The sequence below is a fragment of the Mytilus trossulus genome, chromosome 8 (genome assembly GCF_036588685.1).
Source record: "Mytilus trossulus isolate FHL-02 chromosome 8, PNRI_Mtr1.1.1.hap1, whole genome shotgun sequence".
NCBI lineage: Eukaryota > Metazoa > Mollusca > Bivalvia > Mytilida > Mytilidae > Mytilus > Mytilus trossulus.
In genome coordinates, this window is record NC_086380.1 from 22,441,471 (window position 1) to 22,467,791 (window position 26,321).

The 26,321-nt window shown below is 32.1% G+C and overlaps 1 protein-coding gene across 1 annotated transcript; it reads right to left on the reverse strand.

Moving 5' to 3' along the window:
* Nucleotides 1-9,283: 9,283 nt before the first annotated feature.
* LOC134681746 (uncharacterized) lies at nt 9,284-17,386 on the reverse strand. The gene is made up of 7 exons (XM_063541387.1): nt 17,249-17,386; nt 17,062-17,119; nt 16,240-16,266; nt 14,979-15,148; nt 13,868-14,028; nt 10,091-10,266; nt 9,284-9,370 (listed from the first exon to the last, which is right to left on the reverse strand). The coding sequence occupies exons 2-7, from the start codon at nt 17,102-17,104 to the stop codon at nt 9,321-9,323; spliced, it is 627 nt and encodes a 208-aa protein (XP_063397457.1). The 5' UTR covers nt 17,105-17,119; nt 17,249-17,386; the 3' UTR covers nt 9,284-9,320.
* Between the last annotated feature and the right edge of the window lie 8,935 nt (nt 17,387-26,321).

The window sequence follows — 26,321 nt, forward strand, 5'->3', positions numbered from 1 at the left end:
AACGCATCAAAAACGAATGGACAAGAACTGTCATATTCCTGACTTGGTACAGGCATTTTCAAATGTAGAAAATGGTGGATTAAACCTGGTTCTATAGCGCTAACCCTCTCACTTTAATAACAGTCTCATCAAATTCCGTTACATTTACATGATGCGTTAAATAAACAGTCACAATCAATAAAATAGTCAAAATATGGGAACATCAGTCATCATCGTATAACAATTTAACAGGACACAACAACATCTACTATCTACGAACACATGGATTGATTTGAGTGTCTGACGTCAGAAAAATTATACACGTCACATAAATTTGTCGTTCAATGTGCATACAATAGTTATCAAAAGTACCTGGATTATAAACAATTTTAAATTTTACATAGGCAATGAGCGCAGACAGGGTTAAAAAATCAAAAGTATGTAAGAATAAATTACAGAAATCGAACTAGTCCAAAAGTTATACATAGAATTTATGAGAATCCAAAACTTTTAAAAGGAACAATTTAACAGGACACAAAAACCTATCCACGAACACATAAACTGATAGTGTGAATTGTGTTACTATAAATAGCATAGGTAAAAACCTAATTCCTATGTTTATAATGTAAACATTGAACAGCTGATGTATGATTACATGTATCATAATAGTTAAACAACATTTACACACTACATTTGACATTTTCACATTTTGGTTACGTGTTTCACATTTTAGTACAACTTCACATTTGAAAAATACTTCTTCATAGCAACTTTTAACTCTTTTAAAGAGCTTTAAACTTTTACATATTTTTATTATTTTTTTAAATGATATCAAATTAAGATAAAATTTCAGCAAAACAAAAATAAAACTGAAACTGATTAAGCAAAAGTTACAATTTATGTTTTGTCTATTTGATTGGTAAACTCTTGAAATGAGCTGTAATTTATTTGTCATTTTTGTCATTTTTTTTTTAGTTAATTTGTATGATAAAACTATTGTACAATCATTGTCATTGTTTTGTGATTTCTATACATTTGAATTATCCTTTACTTTTTTTAGTTCCAATATTTCCACTAGTTTTGTCATGCAAAGCTTCTGTAGGTGTTGGAGGTGATCTGTCACTTGCATTTACTATTCTCCTATGTGGTGTTTTAACAAATCTATCAATTGGAGGTTGTGCTTTGTCTACATTGTCACTATTTCCATCTTTATTTCTTTTGGGTGCAACTGTCTTGCTAGTAGATGCTTTGATGTTATTGGTTTTTTTTCCAGATTGTTTTTTAGCAGGTGGTATTGTAGGAACTTCTTATTCAGTGTGATCTACATTTTCATCCTGATCTGTGTTGTCAACAGATGCTATATTGTCATTCTCAGGTTGCTGTCTAGATTCATCATGGTCATGTTCATCAACAGTCTGAAAATTTTGTGGACAGTCTAACATTTTGTGACCACTTTCCTTACATGTTTTGCACACCCAGTCATTGGGACATTGGAATAACATATGGCCAGGTTTAAGGCATTTGTGACATGTTCTCTCTTCTCTTTCACTATTGTTGTTATTTTGGAATTCTGGTTGACCAGCATGGAAAATTCTCCCAAAATATCTTCCAATAGGCAGATTTCTGGGGATTGGTTTGTCTAGAGTCTTGCTAATAACAAGCCTATCTCCTGTTTCACAAGCTGTCATTCTACCATCTACTCTTAGATACTCTCGAAATAAACCTTGTATTTCACAGCCTTGAAGGGTTAGGGCTCGGTGTATTTGCCCATCATCCGCAGAAAGGGGGATGTTTTTCACCTTTATGCGTATTGTGTCTTTTTGTAGCGTTGATGGGTTGTGAGGGTTTTTGTGAGTGCAGGGGTACTTGCCTGCCACGTAAGTTTAACCCCTGTACCAACAAAGACAGTCTGTCACCCTCATTGTCCATATAAATTCGCCACCTCTCTCTGATTCTCTGTATTCCCTTTATACACTGTTTAGGGACTTTGGCACTAATAGATTTGAAGATTTCAACATTAGTTAGCCATTGCGCCCGAGGAGGTTCTTCCGAGCCATGCACATCTTGATCTTTTAGAAAAATTGGCTTAACAAGATCACTAGGGTCACTTGATTCCTTTGGTTTACTATATTGACTGATGTTTTCAATGTTAGTTTGTTCGGATAGTGTGTTAACTTGACGTAAGTGTGTATCTGAAATTACTTCGGCGTAGGTCGCCATTTTTTCTGTGTTTACATTTTGATGAGCTGTCGATTCTTTGTTATCAATAAACGGTTCTATACCTTGTAGACCTTCTAAAAGCCTCAGAAAGCGATCCTGGGTCATTTTCTTACACAATGCTTCCACTTCTGCATTCATTTTAGGTTTCGAAACAACGATTTTTATCACTTTTTGACGGAGTATTGTGCGATACGTCTTGACATATCAGGGGACAGCACTCCAAATTCACCGGAATTTATAACATTGATACTACATGTATGTCTTACGCGAAATATTCTTGAATATGCATGAATTATTTGCCACTGAACATTAAGTATCCAAAAGTCATATTAATCTGAAGTTATAAACAAATACAATAACAGCCTTATCATCGTATGATGTTTGAAATAGGTAGTCCTTCTAGTTATCATAACTGATGTTTGATGATTGAACAATAACACCTTTCAAATTAGATACTGCCAAATAAATATAAAATCAAAGTAAATGTTTAAGTTGATAGACGGTCTTTCAAGATTTCGTGAAATAGAACGCAAACCTGATAAAAGGCCGTACGGTGACCTATAGTTGTTAATGTTTGTGTCATTTTGGTCTTTTGTGGATAGTTGTCTCATTGGCAATAATACCACATCTTCTTTTTTTTTTATATTTGACATACACAGTAATACATAATTATGAATAGGACCTTGCTTTATTTTTGCGCCATCGGCATTTAATTTGAAAGATTGGAGTTGTTAACAGTCTCAATTAAATAATCACAAAAAATATACGTTTTCGGGGCAGTTTAACTAGTAACTTAGCAACGAATTGTTTGTTTGTTTTCCTCTTATGATTCACGGGTATAATATTGGATTCGTTAATGTGTAATTCATTAATGTACAAAAACAACGTTTGAAGCATCTACATATACTTATAATTTCTATTGATCAATAATTGTCTCTATTTATCTCTCAATAGCGTAGAACAGTTTTAATGGCTTCCTTGTCTTTCCTTATTGTATAAAATCTCTCTCACTCTCTCTCTCTCTCTTTTAGTGTTTCTTTCTTGCACATTCAATTTTGCTATATGTATAAAGGAAGGGGTGGGATATCACAAAGACATTAATTTTTTTTCCCTCCACATTTTTGCGCCTGTACTAAGTCGAGAACCTTTGACCGTTTTTTTAATATAAAAAAAGAAGATGTGGTATGATTGGGAGACAACTCTTCACGCCAAAAGGCAAAGATTTTAACAACAAGAGGTCACCGTACGGTTTGAACAATGAGCAAAGCACATACAGAATACTTACCTACATTAGGCCCCAAAATGATAAATGTAAAATAATTCAAACGAGAAAGCCAAGGACATACATTTTGTACAAAATAAATGCACGAAAAACAAATTTGTAACACAGCAACAAATTAAACGACAAAACTCTGATTTACAACCTCTTGACTTGAGAAGGCTTATACAGAATGAGGCGAACTGAAACATGTTTGTGGGCACCATCCCTCCTAACCTGGAACAGTGGTGTAACAGTACTCTTTGGCAGGGGTGTTGTCTCTTTGAAACATTCCTTATTTTCGTTAATTTGGTCTCATAGATCCACTCTTGGAGCACCTGACTTCACTCCCGTTTTTTAGTGGAGTTCGTGTTGTTTCTTATTTATTTTTTATAACTGTTGATGTAAATGTCTTTTGATTTTACGAGTCTTTGTTTACTCTGACAGGGGTTGATTGTTAATGTCTTATAAACTTTAATTCAAACGTTTTTGTCATGTTGATCAACTTATAGAATGTGTGACTAAACCAAACAAAAACACATACTTTAAATGTATATATATAAACAAACATTATGTACACGAGACAAAGTATCTTTTGTTGTCAAAGACACACTAGCTGGTTTTATGTCATCTTCTTAAAGTACCTTTTACAAACAACATCACCAACAAACAATGTCTGAAAATAAAAATGGATAGTTAAATATGAGATAAACGAAATCGGAGAGGGGCAGGCCGAGTGAAATCAATAGAATTGTTTAATAATTTGTCATAATGTAATTTTAACAGGCTTGTTTCAAAACTATAATAAAAAATATGGGTCACCAGATTTTTTTCTACGCTACAGATTGTTCAAATTTGTTAGATTTTATATACATTCTTAATGAAAAATCCAATTCTGTGTGATTAAAAGAAAACTAACTCATAGTATGGTAAGATAACATTTTAGAAGATATGTCTTATAAAATGCTTTCAGATAAGAAAAAGAAAAAATGGGATCACCAGACTTGTTTTCTTGCTACATACATGTATTAAAATAGGAAAATTCACAACACTTTCTATCATAAACAGTACAGTATCTGACTTATCTTTTCCTATATGGGAGTTATCAAAAATAGAAAGAAAAGAAATGGAATCAATCAAAGAGTATTGTGGGTTTTTGTCCGAGATTAATGTACCTCTATAAATACCTACCATAACTAGTTCTTCATCAACAATTTCACGGTGAACTGTCTGAGGTTTCATCTTATTTTTAGGATCTATTGGAGTTTGCACGATAATAAGTTTTCCTTCTTCATATTCTCTTTTAGCCTGTCAATGAAATAAGAATACCTTTAATAAAGTAATTATATGAAAAAAGAATATCAAAAACCTTGTATACAGTGGTTGTCAGTTGATTGTTGATGCGGTTCATAAGTATTTATCATTTCTCGGTTTTTCTTTATATATACAAGATCGTTGGTTTTCCAGTTTGAATGGGTTTTCATTAGCATTTTTTGGGGGCCCTTTGTAGATTGCTGTTCGGTGTGAGCTATGACTCAGTGTTGAAGGCCGTACTTTGACCTTTAAAGGTTTAGCTTTACAAACTGTGACTTGGATGGAGATTTGTCTCATTGGCAATCAAATCACACTTTATGAATTTCGTTCGTCCACAGCTGACACCTCTTTTGGGGAGATATTCATAACGTACTGATTCAAGATATGTTTTCTATGTTTAATCTCATAGAGACATAACATGGGAATGTTACCAGTATAGAAAACCATGGCAGCGCCTAGTAAAAGTTTTCACGAAACTTAATAGTGAAAGTCACACAGGTTTAGTTGCAAATAGAGTTCTTATGATATGATAACATTGCAACCTATAAACATATAAAAGTCAACATACATAGAGGGAGGGTTGAGATCTCATAAACATGTTTAACCCCGCCGCATTTTTGCGCCTGTCCCAAGTCAGGAGCCTCTGGCCGTTGTTAGTCTTGTATTTTTTTAAATTTTAGTTTCTTGTGTACAATTTGGAAATTAGTATGGCGTTCGTTATCACTGAACTAGTATATATTTGTTTAGGGGCCAGCTTAAGGATGACTCCGGGTGAGGGAATTTCTCGCTTCATTGAAGACCTGTTAGTGACCTTCTGCTGTTGTTTTTTCTATGGTCGGGTTGTTGTCTTTTTGACACATTCCCCATTTCCATTCTCCATTTTATTTTTATGCATGTATAAGATTACATAATACAAGTTAACAATGATAATTTACCTTCATCCACGTGCCTTGAATTTCCTTCATATATTCTTCACCCAATGAGAACTCGTCCACACTAGTAAACAAACCGGTTTTCATTGCTATTTTGATTTTCCCTCCTGCCATGGTGAGTTCTGTTTCGGGGGAAACTTTTGTTGCTACTTTTCGCAGTAATGCATTAACCCCTGAAAGAAAGATTATACTATAAGGCACGTGTGTACTAAGTTTCAAGTTGATTTGGTTTCAATTTTTATCAAAAACTACCTTGACCAGAAACATCTCAAAATTGGAGAACATTTTATTTTTAAACTAATTACATAAAATTGTATGTGTTTATTTCTTACTATGTTTACTTAGTTATTGCCATCATTTGTTGCTGTTATTGTTGTTCGTATTGATGTTTGTTTTAGTGATTTTTTTTTATATACAATTTGTTGTGTTTTAATTGCTAATAAACTGTTTTAAAAAGCTTTGAAATATTGTAGAGTTATACAAACTTTACGTTGTCACAATTCCCCTCTGCTTTATAAAACTCACGATTCTCTTTTTAACTGTTTGTTAGATGATTGAGCCATTCATAATCTTGCATCGTTCTATCTGAATCATTTTTACTTGTTTAATTTAGCATATTATTCATAAAATTTAGTTTTCAATTTAAAGCAAAACCTTGATGTCTCCTGTGTTTACATGAACTTATATGCACAATAAGTTCGAATGATGTGCTCTTGGTGCAAATAATTATTTCTAACGATTTTGATATCAATCATATCGATATCATACATATTTGGGAAAAGGACAATTCTTTGATAAGCCCTCAACCCTTTTTTGCAAATTTAGTTATTTTTTTGTTTGACCAAAGTTTTCTCTTTGTTTTATTTCCTCGTTTTTCTGTATTATATGAACACGATTTACATAAAATAATTTGTATTGGCTATTTACTTTCAACTACTGTTAACACGTTTACTATCTACAGCGGTCAATCATATATCATAAAGAACCTTTGAAAAAAGGGGAAGGGGAAGGGCTAACAAACAAATATACTGTCCCCGAATACCTTTGATCTTTATTCGATACATTAAGAGTGATTTGCATGTACTAATTGTATTCAACAATGTATATTAGTCAACTCATTCAGAATTTATAACAAAGGGGAGGGGCTTCATCCGTATACTTCTCAGCCCCAAGGATATTAGCTAAGTAAACTCACCATTCTCGTGTATTATCATCTACATGTGTATGCATGATTTAATAAAAGAATACAAGTCATGTAACTGTTATAACAACACATATTTGTACATAACAGCGGCTTTGGAAATACGTGTAAGACAACTTCGTATGATAACTGATATACATTTTGTAACAACACATATTTGTAAATAACAGCGGCTTGGAAATACGTGTTAATTTAATTTTTTATTTATTTAAAGAGGATTGACAACAGCCAGAGGCTACGTGTGGGTCTCCTCGCTAGGCGTGGGAAATACGGGTAAAACAACTTCGTATGATCTGTACATACCAACCTCTTGTAGAAATGCTTCAAAGTTTCACTTTTGTAGATTTTCCATCTCCCTCCGAATTTTTGTTCAACCTCGGTATAAACTTCCATTGTTCTATTTTATAAACATAAGATTGTAATTCGAATGTGAAATTGAACTTTGTTGCAACGACCCGTTATCGTGGATACTTTATTTGTTTTATTTATCTTTATATATTATTCAAATCAATACAAAATGTAATTTTTAAAACTATTTGTGTCGTTTACGGCTATTCATTTAAAATAGATAACGTTGAATATGTTTTGTCATCTTACATTTGAAAGTATACTTTAAAATGATTGCCTGTTTTGGGTAGGGGAGTTTCTCGATGTAGTGAAACGTACTAACTATATCTTCTGTCCTTTGGTTGGCTTGAATTGACACATTCCCCTGTTTTAGTGTACTATTCTAGTGGTCAATGTGATCTTTTATTTATTTTTGTTCAAAATAATAGAAGTAAGATGATATAAAAAAACTTAGCTAATAAAACAAAAAATGAAAAAAGAACGATGAATGACGTTTAGAAACGAATTAAATGTCTCTTCGGGATGAATACCTTTTATTGTGGTATGAACAGTAAACTCCATCGACTAGACCGACGAGATGAGTCGAATTTTAAATATGCTATGTGAATAGTTTAAACATCCTGCAGAAAGATATCAGAGGCGGATTTATATATGGGAAATGGGCCCAGGCCCTCCTTTTCTAGAAAATAATTGGTTGATTACTATATAAAGAATCACTGGAACATGACCGGGGCGGACCCCCTCTTACGCAATAGGTCGGCCCCCACTTACAAAAATTTCTGGATCCGACACTGGATATGTCACCCTACTAATACGCATTATTCTGATTCCGAGCAGACCAGTGTTTGATCTTACTCCTTAATGGGTCGTATAGTCAACAATAGAAAGACCCGACTTTATAATAACTATACGGGGTTAATATTGCACAGATCAGTGTTAAGTTTTGTATGTTGAGTTTTTTTTCTAGCGAAAGCGTTTTCAGTCTTTTTCCAAATTATGAGTTGGTAGCTTTCGTCTCTCTATTTATCTCGGATGTTTTCCATTTTTTACATCACTGGGTCGATTCCTCGTCTGTTGGACTATCAGTCCCCAAGGGTATCATCAGCTCAGTAGTCAGTGCTTCGGTACTGGCATGATTTAACAAACTTTACTAAAATTGTGCGTTTATAAATTTTGAAATTATTATAAAACTAAGGTTTCAACTCCCTCAGGCAAATGTGGCTTTAGATACATTTGGCTATTTATTTTCCTAAAGGTATTTTTACATAATTTCTGTACTTATCCATCTTCGGATTTCAAATGTTTGGCTTTGAACGTTACGGATGAAGATAAATCCAGAAAAGCGTTTCGAACGCAATAAATTATTTAAGGTGTTGTTTTGCATTTTTCACACAAGAGAGACACGTGTCCATCCATATAAAAGAGAGGTTTATTTTTATTTATTGAAAGCTGAGAGATATATGGGAGGCAGCATATGGTAATGAATATAGTATACTAGAAATAAGTGTAATAGTTAAGACAAAGATATCTTAAAGGCTACATTGAGTATTCAACAAGTGGCAATGTACAAGTAAGACACAGTCTCCAACAAGTGGTCATTGGTGTGGTAATGTACAAGTAAGACACAGTATTCAAGAAGTGGCAATGTACACGTAAAACACAGTCTTCAACAAGTGGCCATAAGTGTGGCAGTGTACAAGTAAGACACAGTCTTCAATAAGTGGCAATGTACAAGTAAGACACAGTCTTTAACAAGTGGGAATGTACAAGTAAGACACAGTCTTCAACTAGTGGCAATGTACAAGTAAGACACAGTCTTCAACTAGTAGCAATGTACAAGTAAGACACAGTCTTCAAAAAAGATAGAGAAGTTGTGTAGTAATGATGATAATGTCCACTACTCTTTTCTGTAAGTATGAATTGTACGTTGTCGTTATATTTAAGTGAGGACCTGTGTAGTAATAAAACAAAGTCCAATAAAAAAAAGTCCCTTTCTCTCAAGATTAAGGTTGGAAAAAAATAAGTCGTTCAGCGAAATACAATTTTATTGATGATATTCGTGTTTCTATCATAGGTCCATAGAAACAGAAATGACTAAGGTATCAGCAGTAGCAGCATCTGTAAAATATAAATGACAAATTGTAAGTTTTGGTATGTTTTTATTTGACTAATCAATCTTAAAAGTGGAATTAACAACAACAACAACAACAAAAAGAAGAAATTAATAAAAGAAGATATAAAAGACTAATTTACACTTTTTGGCTTTATAACTTTTTTTATCTGAGCGTCACTGATGAGTCCTAATATGTCGACGAAACGCGCGTCTGGCGTATTAAATTAAAACCTGGTACCATTGATAACTATTTACCCTATGAAATTCATGTACCTGTTTAAAGTTTTTAAAATCCTTGATACGTTGCTTTACATGGTAGTATGAGAGTATCAACGATGGAATGGATTGAATTTGCCGAAATGTAGTTTTTATCAAATTGAAGATATTTTCAAGGTACATTTATATAGATTAGACCGTTGGTTTTTCCGTTTGAATGGTTTTACACTAGTAATTTCGGGACCCTTTATAGCTTGTTGTTCGGTGTGAGCCAAGGCTCCGTGTTGAAGACCGTACTTTAACCTATAATGGTTTTCTTTTTAAATTGTTACTTGGATGGAGAGTTGTCTCATTGGCACTCACACCACATCTTCCTATATCTACTTCATTAAAGGGGCAGGTATTAGATTTTGTTCATGTGTCAAATTACGCTTCTGTTAAAAATTTTGAAGAGAAATTTATGCGAAATTTATATTAAAAGATTGATAGAGTTATGCATTGAGTAATACCTCTATTCCAGCTACGTCCTTGTTTGGTGTATATAAATACTGGATATTTGCTGAACTGAGCCCATTTACAAACGTCAGGTTTTTCTGCAATACATAACCAACCAAAATCATTTGGACATCCACGATGTTGTCGACTAATATAAAATCTCCTCGAAACGACATTTGGAATAGATTCTCTTCAATTAAAGCAGAATATAAAATTAGAAAACAGAAACATGTTATTAACACACAAAAAAAAGGAAAATCTAACAATATATATTCCATCTTAAAGTTAAATCATTTCAATAATTGTACCTTTAGAGTAAACTTTTTTTATTGACAGGGCATTACAAAACTATCAAAATCAATTGTCAATAATAAAAAAAGAACAACAGTACTTTAGACAGTAAAACAGACCACACGAACAAAAAAACTCTACATTTGAAAAAAAATGTATACAAAAGAAGACGAACGACAACAAACACACATGGTCTATTTGTTAGTTGGGTTACTGTCTCATTTAGGTTACTTATCTCATTTTGTCCATATGTATTTAATGAATTGTTTTGTTAAGAAAGTTCGCTGCTCAGTTTCAAATTAAATAGATTTTCATAACACTAGTATATATTGATAGGGGATAAATCGAGGAATCAAAAATAATAAAAAGAAAATTGGGGTCAATGTGCTTTTTTCAAAATACTAGCCATTGAAATTTTGGCGGGAAAATATTCTCTCATGAATCTTCATAGCTTTATCATTAAAATTGAGAATGGAAATGGGGAATGCGTCAAAGAGACAACAACCCGACCAAATAAAAAAACAACAGCAGAAGGTCACCAACAGGTCTTCAATGTAGCGAGAAATTCCCGCACCCGGAGGCGTCCTTCAGCTGGCCCCTAAACAAATATATACTAGTTCAGTGATAATGAACGCCATACTAATTTCCAAATTGTACACAAGAAACTAAAATTAAAATAATACAAGACTAACAAAGGCCAGAGGCTCCTGACTTGGGACAGGCGCAAAAATGCGGCGGGGTTAAACATGTTTGTGAGATCTCAACCCTCCCCCTATACCTCTAACCAATGTAGAAAAATAAACGCATAACAATACGCCCATTAAAATTCAGTTCAAGAGAAGTCCGAGTCTGATGTCAGAAGATGTAACCAAAGAAAATAAACAAAATGACAATAATACATAAATAACAACAGACTACTAGCAGTTAACTGACATGCCAGCTCCAGACTTCAAATAAACTGACTGAAAGATTATGATTTCATCATATGAACATCAGGCGCAATCCTTCCCGTTAGGGGTTTAGTATCATACCATCATAACATATATGAGAAGAACATAACCTGTGTCATGCCAACAACTGTTTTTAGAATAACTGTCTTTAGTTCCGACGCAAAGACCTTACCAGTGACTCAATATTAACGCCAAAATATGCAATCTTTAATGACTTGACAACAGTATCTTAATTATATCCCTTCTTAATCAGTCTATTTAAAGGTTTTGTCAGTTTCTGAGGTGAATACTGACACCTTTGTGCTTTATAAAGAATATTTCCATAAAAAATTGGATGTGAAATACCTGAACGTATAAAAAGTCTGCATGTTGAGCTATATTTACGAATGATGTCTTTATACCGATGATAAAATTTAGTGAATGTTTTGACTAGTTAGTGATATCGAAAACCCTGGTGTAATAATTTTTTCAGTAATACATAAATTTCTCTCGTTAAAATCTAAAACATTGTTACAAACACGAGCAAATCGTACAAGTTGAGATATATAAACACCGTAAGATAGTGACAAGGGAACGTCACCATCTAAAAACGGATAATTAACGATAGGAAATGAAAAATCATCCCTTTTATCATAAATTTTAGTATTCAGCTTTCCGTTAGTGATATAGATATCAAGATCGAGGAAAGGGCAGTGGTCATTATTAGTATTAGCTTTATTTAAAGTAAGTTGACCAGTTAACGTTCTCAAAAACTATTAAAAAATAAATAGGACTTTTCTAGACTTTTACAAATGGCTTACAATTATACATGTAAAAGATTTATAAAAAGAAAAATGAGAGTCCATGGGCAATTTTTTTAAGGCCTTCAAATGGATAAAACCAGAGTGTTTCGGAAATCTGACAACCTTTCCAAAACATGACAAGCAAAGATGTATCAATCGAGTCAAGCTTATGCTCACTTATTTGGACCAATTTTCCTAGTGACAACGATGGCGAGTGAGCTCATATAATTTTTTTAAAGATCATAGAAAAGTCTTTGTATCATTCTTTACAAAACAACTGCACCATGCAGTAGGATATTGCATCAATTCTAAAGGGTATTTCATTGACATGTTAATATCAAATAGTTTCTTTATGAAAATAACGAGATGTGGTAAGATTGCAAATGAGTCAACTATTCACCGAAGCTCAAATGAAGTGGATGTAACCAATTGAAGGCAACCATATGACCTTCGAAATTGAGGAAAGAAACCGATACCGAATGGTCTGCTACAAAAAGCTCCGACATAAAAATATTAAATTTTTCAATTGAGAAAACTTACGACCTAATTTATAATAAAACAATTTAGGAAAACAAATATGACAGACATGACCAACGACAACCACTGAACTACAGACCTGACTTTGGACAGACAAATACAGCAGGTGGCGGGGTTAAACATGTTTGTGAGCGCACAAACCTTCACTTACACAGAACAGTTGAGTAGCATTACAACACGAGAACAAACTATAAAAATCTGTTGAAAAAGGCTTAATTTATCAGATTGACACAAACAGAAATACACCGAACATAGCACAGAGTGACCGTGGACGGATACTTATACACTTCCACCACAACAAAAAGTATCGGCGAGTACTCGCAGTTACTGAACGATAGTTATAAGGCAATAACAACTAATAAACAAATCATTATGCTGAGTTCACACGTAGTTCGAATTCGATTCGCATTAACAAATTCGAATTAGTTTAATTCGCATTCTAAACGTTGAACGTCCTAACGTCAATTCTAATTCGAATTACAATGCGCGTCAAATTCGTTTTACTGTCCAAACGACGTTAACTTTTAGTTCGTATTGACAAAAGCGTATCTTAAAAAAAGAAGAGTGTGTGAACGCGACTAGCGAATTCGATTCGCATTCGATTCGAATTCAATTCGAATTTAATGTACGTGTGAACGAGGCATAAGTTTATTTAAAAAGATTGATTAGTTTACCAGGACCGTATCATATAAAGTTTACGTGCTCGGTTTACAACATCACCGTAACAATTCAATTAGGATGTGCTTTTTCATTTGAAATAGTTTGTCTACAGGTAAAGTGAAATTTGCAGTCCATATTTTTGTATCAATGGACAAATTTAGTAAAGATTTTATGTTATACGTGGTATAGAAATCACAGAGTTAATAGTATACTAGTAATTTATAGACTGTTCCAAAATTAAATCACAACGATGTTGTTTATGTTATGTACATTTTCACTAAATACTAAGAATTTTAGGTATTTTTAAAAATTCTAAATACTGTTGAATATTATTTATCATATTATTGTATTAACTCTAGCTTTTAGGTGTGTTTAAACTAATTTTCCGCAAGATCACACCACACATTACTACAATCACAAAACAGAAGTGTATTGTTGACCGATCAATATGTATTTTATGTATAATTACATTACATGACTTTTCTGTACCTATGTATTTAGTGATGGGAGCAGAAACAAAATAAAGATAAAGACGCTTGTTTGCCCATCATTACAAACTATCAAAACTTACCCAGCTGCAGAGAAATAGTTCGTTATGCTACGAGTTGAAAGATCCGTGAAACTGCTTTGATACAAGTTTGTCTTTGAAAACCAGTTCAAGTTATTTGTATTTCGTGCATTAAATGTCATCCAAACTACCTGTTCATTCTTTTGGTAGAGTTCAACTTTAACCTTTAAAGAAATAAGTGAAATTAAGATAAAATGAAAAGGTATTCATGTTTTAATGGATTTGCATTCTTTTTGAAATGTCGTGTTGGACACAGATGTTTGATAATTCAGTTTGATTTTCCTACAAATTCATGAGCACTAGCGAAATAATTTACAGTTTGTAATGCCATAAAGTACTTATATATTGTTTTTTATTGAAGGGTAATTTTTTTTTCAAGAATGATTTTTTTCTGTCATACATTTGGTTTAATTATAACTGGGATGTACCTACGATGCGTTCAAAAATCTACCTGTAACAAATGTTCGTAAATCGTTTTATTTGAATTGATCTACGAAGTTTGGTCAAAAGTACAAAATACAAATCTCTTTTTAATAAAGACATGTTTTAATAGTCTTCTTATTTCATCTTTCTTTTTGAAGGTTAAAATGGCGTTAGTATAATTATATTTGTTCGTTTACAAAAATCCTTTTCATTAATTTCAATAACCGCTTTATTTTTATTTATTATTTTTTCATCGGATCATGATATATTCTTCCTTTATTTTGAAAATATGACCACTTCGAGAACGGTCAATGAGTGCGTTCACGACCGAATTAATACAGACTCGAAAATTGGAATGTTTCGCTAGACACGTGGCTGTTAGAAGTAAGAGCAAAGACTGGTCGGATTGGAGTCAATATAATTTCTACCGGCTAAGTTACATACCTACCTTCAACCGGAAATTTCGTTACTTTATGACATACAACGTTGAAAATCAGACTCAACGTGTCATAAAACACAGCTTGATTTACATTTATACTACAGTATCATGACTTTTTCTCTCGTCCTGAATATGCATTTAATTTGCCACTGGACTAGTAACTTTAACCATAGATCCATCAAACGATGTATATATTATAATAACTTATCTATTTATAAAAGATTTTACTTTAAGACAATATTTATATAATACCATATTGATATTCATTTCTGTCCAGTGATCAATAACATGGTTACGTAAGTGTTTTCCTCTGCCTGTTATTTTAAGTATGGCTGGGAGATCATTACACATCGATGGGGTTCTCCAAGAATCATATACTGACTGTCCATTGTTTTCAAATGCTACGAAAACAGGAAACCACACTAAAAGTAAAAACAACGTACAATGGTATTTATAAACTTCTACGGATGGAACATATTATCATCTCAAAACACATTGATACATTGTACAAAATACTTATAATAAGAATGTCCGATCTATAAAATCAAAAACTATACTTAAGAATGTTCGATCTATGAAATCATTAAATATACATATGAATGTATACAATCTATAAAATTAATAAATATACATTAATTATATCGAAGAATGTACGATCTATGAAATCATTGCAGATACAAGCAACAATAGATTTAGAACAAACATTTTATAAATAAGGAAATATTTGTAAAAAAAACCCAGAAATATGATCATTGTATTCCTTTCGTAAGATGACTTTTAGATTTTGATGTTCCGTTTTGAATTTCTCTTGCAGTATTCTGCTTTTTTTGCTTTCCCTTTTTATATTTATACGTCTCCTTGTATCCCCTAACTGGAAAGGTAAACTGTACAAGCATATGCAAACACATAATGCCATGATTCTATACGCTGATCGGTCACATCCATTATTAAACTTTTTAATATAATCATGTTACATCTAAAATTTAATGTATTAGTACGACAAAAGCTGATTATTAATGAGTAAGATATTTCCAAAGGTAACTATATGTGTTTTTGTTAAATAGTTAATATATCTTTAACATACCCCCAAACAGTAACAAGCGAACACGTGACAATGTTATATATAATATTAGAAATAACAATCATTAAACAGATGAGATGACGCTGATATACTATATAAAATTGAGAATGGAAATGGGGAATGTGTCATAGAGACAACAACCCGACCATAGAAAAAACATCAGCAGAAGGTCACAAACAGGTTTTCAATGTAGCGAGAAATTCCCGCTGCCGGAGGCGTCCTTCGGCGGGCCCAATAGACTGTTATAACCAATAATCAGTATGATATAAATAAAGGAAACAGTAATGTACCGATATTCCCATGACATAATTCTATTAAGTGAGAAATCAATTAACAAAGTAAAACATTAATTATATGAAGAAAACAATTGAACAACAGAACTAAGTTGCATCATAAGCACTAATATTGGCATACAAAAACAAATTCACTGACCTGCATCACTGAACTGGACTGTCAATGCTAAAAAGAAATAAAATTGGAAATACGGAATAAAACACTTAAATAAGTTAGCCGGACAAAAATTATGATTTTGTAATATGTTTAAAACATTATGTTTGGTGGTAGCCGTCGCAGTAATGAACTGATCTATAGATTTTATACATTTAGTATGTTAGTATCTTACTCACTATACATAAGCAAGTTATGTTTTTCCTTATGAATAGACGACTTATGAAGAGGTTTTCTTAAAGAGCATAAAAATAATTATTATCACAGTCAAGATCATAGTCTTAATATTTCCATATGAAGGGTTTTCTTTTGTTAAACTCTTGTTTATAATTTTGGAGATTTGTATGCTTTATAATTCTTCAAAAAAAAAATTCCAAAATTATATCAAATTCAATCCCAAAACGTGCATCAATAACAGACTGCTTGAAAATGGTTCAACAGATACTATTAAAAATAGTATGAAATTTCAAAACTCAAACTATTCATTAATTGTGTTTTAACGTTTGTAAGACTTTCGATACTATCTTATTCAAGAATTTTAAAACTATCCTATACCTAAAGATTTTTGTTTATTTTACATTAAAAAATTAAGTCTTGATGTACCGAATTTTGAACTTATAAATACCATGAATACGTGAATAAGGGAATTTGAAATCGATATTGTTTGCTGTTTCAAAACGCGTTTTCATTTAAAAGAAAAATTGTGTTTAGCCAAGATACATACAGTATTAAATAAATATCCAGAAAACAATGATCTCCAGAAAGATACGCTTAAAAACATTAAATAAAAATATGATATAAACATACCAGCGATACATAGCAGAAATGCTGTAAACAAAGGATACCTCATGTCTTCAAATTATTTCTGAAAGAATGGAAAATCACAAAGTAATCAGAATAATCCATAAAAACGAAAAATGATAAAGTAACAATTGATGTAAGTTATCGCGAAAATTTTTAAATCATAAAACAGAATTGTTATTTTTCAACTTACCTTCTTTTTCTGAAGACTTAGTTGTTTGATGTAATCAGATTCAATAACATTTTCTTTTATATGTGTAAAAAATCGGTGAAGTCAGCTGGTAGAAAGAAGGGTCATTATACATTTGTCAATCTACACATATCCTTTTGATAGGTTAATACTGAATTTCTGTTTTTTTTTCAAATTTTACTACGGAATATTAACTAACTTAGCATCCGCCTACTTTCCTACATGGAAGTGTTATAGAATGTTTTTCATATTTATTGTTTCCGTTTAATAAACCTTGAGATTTTAATATGATAGCTTTGAAAGAAACATAATTATAAATGCGCAGGTTTTGTCCATGCGTTAGTTATATCAAACTTTCAATCTAAACATGTATTTTTCAAAGAGAGGCGAAAGATTCCAAAAGAGGCATTCAAATACATAGGGGGAGGGTTGAGATCTCACAAACATGTTTAACCCCGCCGCATTTTTGCGCCTTTCCCAAGTCAGGAGCCTCTGGCCTTTGTTAGTCTTGTAATATTTTAATTTTAGTTTCTTGTGTACAATTTGGAAATTAGTATGGCGTTCATTATCACTGAACTAGTATATATTTGTTTAGGGGCCAGCTGAAGGACGCCTCCGGTGCAGGAATTTCTCGCTACATTGAAGACCTGTTGGTGGCCTTCTGTTGTTGTTTTTTTATTTGGTCGGGTTGTTGTCTCTTTGACACATTCCCCATTTCCATTCTCAATTTTACATAATCCACACATAAACTGACAACATCAAGGCCACAGGAAGAATCAACATTCCACAAGCCACTTTTTGCATCAAATTCACCTATACAATATGTTCAAAGTGTGTTAACTACTTTCGCAAATGACACATAGTGTGACTTGCTGAATATACATGTATCTGTACATGTATGACAATCTTTCAATTTTAACAGTATGGGCGATTATTTATCAAAAATATTCCTACGAATAAACCAAAAACAAGACTTATTTTACTGCTTTATAAACATCTTTAAGTTTTATTTTGATGTTTGGAATTTGTCACTTATGTATGCGATGTAATAGCGAGTTTTAGTCTTATAGAAAATAGAAAAGGTTGATTCTCATTTTGTATATATTATAACTTATTATATTGGTACTCATATCATATTGCTTGAATAACATCTCAAAGATATTTTTTTGACACTTTCTTAACAGTTTAGATGACATGTCGAAGGTATTTTTGACACTATCTAAACATGTTAAATTGCATATATGTCAACGTTATTATTGGACACTATCTACTTGTTTCTATTCACAAAATGTTGTTTTTTCCTGTATTATCCATACAAAATTTGTCATTTTGTCACAACCTGTAGCTTGAGAAAATTCACGGTGACCTATCATTTTCATAATATTTTTGAACATGTATCAATAGATACTACATTTTGACAAAGTTTGAACAAATTCTATCATTTTAATTTTAGACTCCCATACCACATTAAATGACATATCAAATGCATTATTTCAATGTATTATTTGACACTATTTTAATATATTAAATGACATGTCAAAGGTATTTGTTGACACTATATTAATATATTAAATGACATATGTCAAAGGTATTATTTGACACTATCGTAACATGTTATAAATGGCATGCCAAAAAAAAATTATTTGACAGTATCTTAACATGATACATGGCATGTCAAAGGTATTATTTGACACTATCTTAACATGTTAAATGGCATTTGTCAAAGGTATTATTTGACACACTCCGAGCATGTTAAATTGTATATCAAAGACATCATTTGACACCATCTTAACATGTTAAATTGCATGTGAAAGGTATTATTTGACACTATTTTAATAGTTTAACCACCAGTATCATTCACTCTATTCAATAAAACCAAGGAGACCAACTCTATTCCAGGGGCCTTTAAAACAGGAATCTTTAAATGACATATCAAAAGTAATATTTGACACTTCCCTAACATGTTAAATGATATGTCAATGGTATTATTTGACACTATTTAAACATGCTAAATGGCATTTGTCAAACGTATTATTTGAGACTATCTTAATATGTTAAATGACATGTCAAAGGTATTATTTGACACTTTCTTAACATATTAGAAGGCATGTCGAAGGTAGTATATGACACTATCTAAACATGTTAAATGGCATATATTTCAATGGTATTACTTGACACTATATTTACATGTTAAATGACATATAAAAGGTAATATAAGACACTTTCCTAACATGTTAAATGATATGTCAATGGTATAAGACTATTTAAACATGTCAAATGGCACATGTCAAACGTAATATTTGACACTATCTTTATATGTTAAATGACATGTCAAACGTATTAGTTGACACTATCTTAACATGTTAGATGACATTTCAAACGTAATATTTGATAGAATCGAATGCATAACAGTGTGGCTGTGGACATTGATTGGCGAACTTTAATTTCCCATTGACTGGGACAGATTAGGTGAACGTTCGTCTATAACGCCCATTGCTCACGACGTCCTTAGTATAGACATTTAAACTGTGGGGTCACCAAAGGTTCTCAACGCCTAAATAAAATAATTCGAAATACTAATCAGGAATTTGTGTTTTGAAAAAAGGATGACTTACTGGCTTTAAAAATTGCAATGCATGTGTTGATTGATTATCTTTTTCGAACGTCAAATCTATTTAACAATTGCGATTGTCGAATAATGTCATCTTTTAATTTTTTTATCTGGTCTAAAAATTTATTTTAGAACGAATGCATAATCCACTTTCAAAAGTTGTGCAAATACATTACATATAGACAAAATATACTTCTGCCCTGTCTTTTTCGTACCTGAAAGTTATTGGATAATAAGAAAGCTATTTGGATTAAACCTTGTGAAATTTGCATGCAATCACGGTATTGTATTGGTAAAACTGTTCTGCTATACTGCTACTACTTTGTGAAAAAACACTTGGCAACAGAAACGCATTCATCTCATTTACATTCAAATCGACCCAGTTTACATAGAAATGGACGACTTCGTGCATTTTGTGATCGCAAATAAAATATGTTCCGGACCATACGCGTATGGTCCAAATACTCATACGGCATGAACACATACATGATATTCTGTGCGTTATAGGTCGTCTATTTATTTTTTTTCTTTCTTTTGTTGATGGATTTGACGTCTTTATGTGAGTGATTATTTGTTTTAAATACTTTAAACTTACTTGCAAATAATTTAAAACCAAGACTTGAATTAAATGTCTAAACAAACCATGATTTTTTAAACATCCATTGAAAAGGCTAAAATTCGCCAGGTCTTTAATTTCAACTTAGTGAGTTGAAGTAATATTGCGGACCATTTTCCAATTTTCATGTGGTATCCTTATTGTTTTTCTCTCGCTCAACTTTCGTGTTTGTTTTACATGCCAAGACCTCTTGGAGCTTTCATTCTATAAAGTGTGTATTTTGCTAATGGTTGAAGGCCATACGGGGGCCTATAGTTTGCTAACGCCTGTTGGTCCCTGGAAAGAATTAGAAGTGGACATGACCGGGTATGTTTCCTGGCTAAGTCTATTAATCAGTGAAAGTACAGAAAAAAAAACTGGCAAAATTTACTTCTTGATACTATCTGATATTCATTAACAAGCTTCTGTCCAAGTTTGGAACAATTCAGGAAAGTTAAAGAAAGTAATTAAAATATGTATGGGCGCGGCCGACGGTATGTAGGATCGCTGTATATGTCTCCCTTATACAAAAGTCGAAGGCTCGACAAAAAGTACCCCCACTCTTTTAGACAAAAACACAATTATTGTCGTCTTGTCGAAAGCAAAGAGATCTTAAAATTTTATGAGTGAATTATCTGCCTACTTGGATCTTTTGACATACATCCTTCTTTTTGTCAAGCTTGCGAAATGTTTTCGCGGAAGCGAGTCTTGACGATTCTAGATTCCGTCGTCGTCCTTAATGCCGACTGCGTCAGCATTTATAGGTTCAGTCTGCATGTGGTTAAACTTTTGTTTAATATAAAAAATTGTCAAACATAATGGAATTTTGGGAAATTGGGACGTTGAATGATATACTGTTTTGGCAAATAATTCCATTACGTCAGCATGTATCTGGAAATAATTCTCAATCGCCAAAGATGATATTTCTGCATTTAAACGTCCTCAAAATTCCTTTGGAGCTTCCAGGGACTTGAAGGCCCTCGTTCCTTCTTCAAGTTTCCTTAAAATTGCCGTTTCCCGATTGTCACCCGTAATTTCGAGTCAAACACTATGTATCGAAATTTAACAATTTTTTTTTTATCAATAAATATAAACATAAACAAAAGCAAAAAAATCAGATGACACTCAACGACTTCACAGGTAAACGAGAAAGTTGCGGGTGTCCTTAACATCGAATATTGATGTGTACCATAAATGATACATTTATACTACTTTGCCCCCAGTTCATCTAAATCTCGCATATTCTCGCATGAATTTTGATTAAACGCGTAACCCACTCAGAGTTCTAGGTCGCTTTCCCTGAACTAGAGTATTGAAATAAAATAATTGTTATAATTTACACACCGTTACTTTTTCCAATATAAATATTCGAACTATTTTGTTTGTTGTTTCCTTTTATGAGTTTACATCATTTTTAAAAAGACCAGTGACTTAGATCTTTAGTAGACTATAAAAGAGGTGTTCATTATCTCTCTTCTGCTGTAACTTTAATTTAGTTATTTTGTCATGAATGCCATCTCGTATGTTTTTGAATAAAGGGGTCACGGGTGTCAGGTTGTCTTATACGTCAATGATACCAACACCAAAATAAACGACAAAAAATAAAATAAGGTGCAACATTCATTCTCCATCAAAAGAATGCATACCATGAATGTAATTTTTGTAAGAAAAATACCAATTCCGTGAACAGTTGTGTGTTGGACTTAGAGTCAAGGCATATTGACAAATATCTGAATGAACGGATCGATTTATGGTTTATAACAACAACAAAAAAATGATTTTTTTTGGTAATCTGGAACTCTTCACAAACAAAGCCCACATGGTTAGCATTGAATAAATAGAAGGTCACTCTTAAATGATTTTGTTCTCTAAATCAATGAGATATTTTGTGAAATAACGCGGGTCCCCATTACTTAAAAGTTTGGGTGTTTTTTTTTTTTTACAATGAATATTTTATTTTTTTATCTTTATTTATTGATATCAGCTCTGAACATTATCATTCTTAAAAGTGAAACTGTAGTAAGTGGTTGTAAAACATTTATTTAAAACAAATTCCTTAAATGATTTGTGAAAAGAAAGTTTCATTTTATGTATCAAAATGTGTTAACAAGTGATTATTTAAACCCCCACTTGAAGTTGTGGGTGAATTTTTCAGTATAATTACTAATAATCGTTTTACCGTCGACCACCCTGTTATGAATTTAATTCTATGACTTTATCATGTTAAATGACAAGTCAAAGGTATTATTTGACACTATCTTAATAGTTTAACCACCAGTATCAACATCTCAATTCAATAAAACCAAGGAGACCAACTCTATTCGAGGGGCCTTTAAAATAGTCCGTCGGAATGGGACGATAAATGACTGACCCGTGTTAACAGAGATCCATATATCTTGCACATTAAAGACATCCTTGTAGATTTCGAAAAAGAGTAGGCTAATGCCGCTACAAGGCAACACTCACACCCGCAAAGTGGAAAAGGAATAAAATAAGTTGCAAAACTTGTTTCCAATCCACTATAAATAAATATGTTTAAACAAACAGGAATCCTTAATACTTTGATAAAGAGTGGCAAAATCCCTGTAGATGTCAAGTGTTACAGAAGAATCATTGTAACAGTACATGAACTGTGTTAACTAAAGAAACTCCAATTACATCCGGGTACATATTTATTAAATGTGGTCTCACAGAATGATTATATCCCCTTATGGCAAGCTTACTTATAACAGAATTCAATGTGAAAAACTTAAAAACAACATAGCATTTTGTATAACAACAGTAGGTAGACGCACAATCAGCGTTTGATGTAGTCAAACATGTCATACTAATGGACAAACTACTAGATCAAAATATTCGTCCAGAATTGTTACAACTTATTAGGGGACTATACTCATATTTAGAATCTAAACTAATATGGATTAGGGACATCAGTGAAAGTTTAAAAAAAACAAGGAGTAAGACAAGGAGATTTTTATCAAAACATCTCTATAAATTGTACGCCAAAGATCTACTGAAGGAACTCAAAAACAACTCTATTGGCTTTCATCTAGGAAATATTTACATCGGCGCAACTACATGTGCAAATGCCATTGCCTTTTTGAGCTCGGACACATCTGAAATGCAACTAATTCTTGACATTATAAGAAGATATGCTGATCAGCATCAATATAGCATCCATCCAACAAAACCAAAAATATTACAGTGCAATATGAAGAAAAACAGATAACAGTTGAGTTTTAAAAGGAAAAATTATAGAACCAACAGATGTAACAATACATTTAGGTCGTCAAAGGACAAAGAGAAAATGAAATTAACATTGATAACCGTATTAAACTAGCAAGAAGAATAAAATACTCCTTTAATGCACTCCAGACTCCATGGAACAAACGGTTTTGACCCAACCACAGGATTTAACATGTACAAGACAACAATTATCCGAAGGCTACTATTGCAATAGAACGTTGAATGTTGAAATTGAATGTTGAATGTTGAAATCGAATGTTGATTGTTGCAAATGGAAACACGAAAAAAAAATTGAATGTTCAATGTTGAAAACGAATGTTGAAAGTTGAAAACTGAATGTTGAAAACGAATGTTGAAAGTTGAAAATCGAATGTTGAAAACGAATGTTGAAAGTTGAAAATCGTATGTTGAATGTTGAAAACCAATGTTAAATGTTGAATGTTGAAATCGAATGTTGAATGTTGAAAACGAATGTTGAAAGTTGAAAATCAAATTTTGAAAACGAATGTTGAATGTTGAAATCGAATGTTGAATGTTGAAAGCGAATGTTGAAAGTTGAGAATTGAATGTTGAAGACGAATGTTGAATGTTGAAAACGAATGTTAAAAGTTAAAAACTAATGTTGAATGTTGAAAACGAATGTTGAATGTTGAAAACGAATGTTGAATGTTGAAAACGAATGTTGAATGTTGAAAACGAATGTTGAATGTTGAAAACGAATGTTTAAAGTTGAAAATCGAATGTTGAAAATGGATACAAAAAAAATACAAAAAAAAACAAAAAAAATTGAAATCGACTGTTGAATATTAAAAACGGATACAAGAAAAAAAATGTTAAATGTTGAATATTGGAATCGAATGTTGAATGTTGAAATCGAATGTTGAATGTTGAAAAAGGATACAAGGAAAAAAAAGAAAAAAAATGAATGTTGAATGTTGAATAAAGAATATTGAAATCGAATGTTGAATGTTGAATGAGGAAATTGAATGTTGAATGTTGAAATCGAATGTCGAATGTTGAAAATGGATACAAGAAAAAAATAGAAAAAAAATGAATGTTGAATGTTGAATATCGAAATCGAATGTTGAATGTTGAAATTGAATGTTGAATGTTGAATGTTGAAAATGGAAACACGAAACAAAAATTGAATGTTGAATGATGAAAACGAAAGTTGAATGTTGAAAACTGAATGTTGAATGTTGAAAACCATTGTTAAATGTTGAATGTTGAAATCAAATGTTGAATGTTGAAAACGAATGTTGAAAGTTGAAAATCAAATGTTGAAAACGAATGTTGAAAGTTGAAAATCGAATGTTGAATGTTGAAAACCAATGTTAAATGTTGAATGTTGAAATCGAATGTTGAATGTTGAAAACGAATGTTGAAAGTTGAAAATCAAATGTTGAAAACGAATGTTGAATGTTGAAATCGAATGTTGAATGTTGAGTTTTAAAAGGAAAATTGATAGAACCAACAGATGTGATAACACATTTAGGTCTTCAAAGGACAAAGAGAAATTGAAATTAACATTGATAACCGTATTAAACTAGCAAGAAGAATAAAATACTCCTTTAATGCACTCCAGACTCCATGGAACAAACGGTTTTGACCCAACCACAGGATTTAACATGTACATAACAAAAATTATCCCAAGGCTACTATTGCAATCGAACGTTGAATGATGAAATTGAATGTTGAATGTTGAAATCGAATGTTGATTGTTGAAGATGGAAACACGAAAAAAAAATTTAATGTTCAATGTTTAAAACGAATGTTGAAAGTTGAAAACCGAATGTTGAAAACGAATGTTGAAAATTGAAAATCGAATGTTGAAAACGAATGTTGAAAGTTGAAAATCGAATGTTGAATGTTGAAAACCAATGTTAAATGTTAAATGTTGAAATCAAATGTTGAATGTTGAAAACGAATGTTGAAAGTTGAAAATCAAATGTTGAAAACGAATGTTGAATGTTGAAATCGAATGTTGAATGTTGAGTTTTAAAAGGAAAAATTATAGAACCAACAGATGTAACAACACATTTAGGTCTTCAAAGGACAAAGAGAAAATGGAATTAACATTGATAACCGTATTAAACTAGCAAGAAGAATAAAATACTCCTTTAATGCACTCCAGACTCCATGGAACAAACGGTTTTGACCCAACCACAGGATTTAACATCTACAAGACAAAAATTATCCCAAGGCTACTATTGCAATCGAACGTTGAATGTTGAAATTGAATGTTGAATGTTGAAATCGAATGTTGATTGTTGAAAATGGAAACACGAAACAAAAATTGAATGTTCAATGTTGAAAACGAATATTGAAAGTTGAAAACTGAATGTTGAAAACGAATGTTGAAAGTTGTAAATCGAATGTTGAAAACGAATGTTGAAAGTTGAAAACCGAATGTTGAATGTTGAAAACCAATGTTAAATGTTGAATGTTGAAATCGAATGTTGAATGTTGAAAACGAATGTTGAAAGTTGAAAATCAAATGTTGAATGTTGAAATCGAATGTTGAATGTTGAAAGCGAATGTTGAAAGTTGAGAATTGAATGTTAAAGACGAATGTTGAATGTTGAAAACGAATGTTAAAAGTTAAAAACGAATGTTGAATGTTG

Excerpts from the sequence above, each read along its gene's own strand:
- LOC134681746 (XM_063541387.1), bottom strand. The coding sequence starts at position 17,104 with ATGAGGTATCCTTTGTTTACAGCATTTCTGCTATGTATCGCTG. Across the intron at positions 15,149-16,239 it reads AGTCCAGTTCAGTGATGCAG|TGTGGTTTCCTGTTTTCGTA; the intron begins GTCAGTGAATTT and ends TTTTACTTTTAG. Across the intron at positions 10,267-13,867 it reads AACTATTTCTCTGCAGCTGG|AGAATCTATTCCAAATGTCG; the intron begins GTAAGTTTTGAT and ends CTTTAATTGAAG.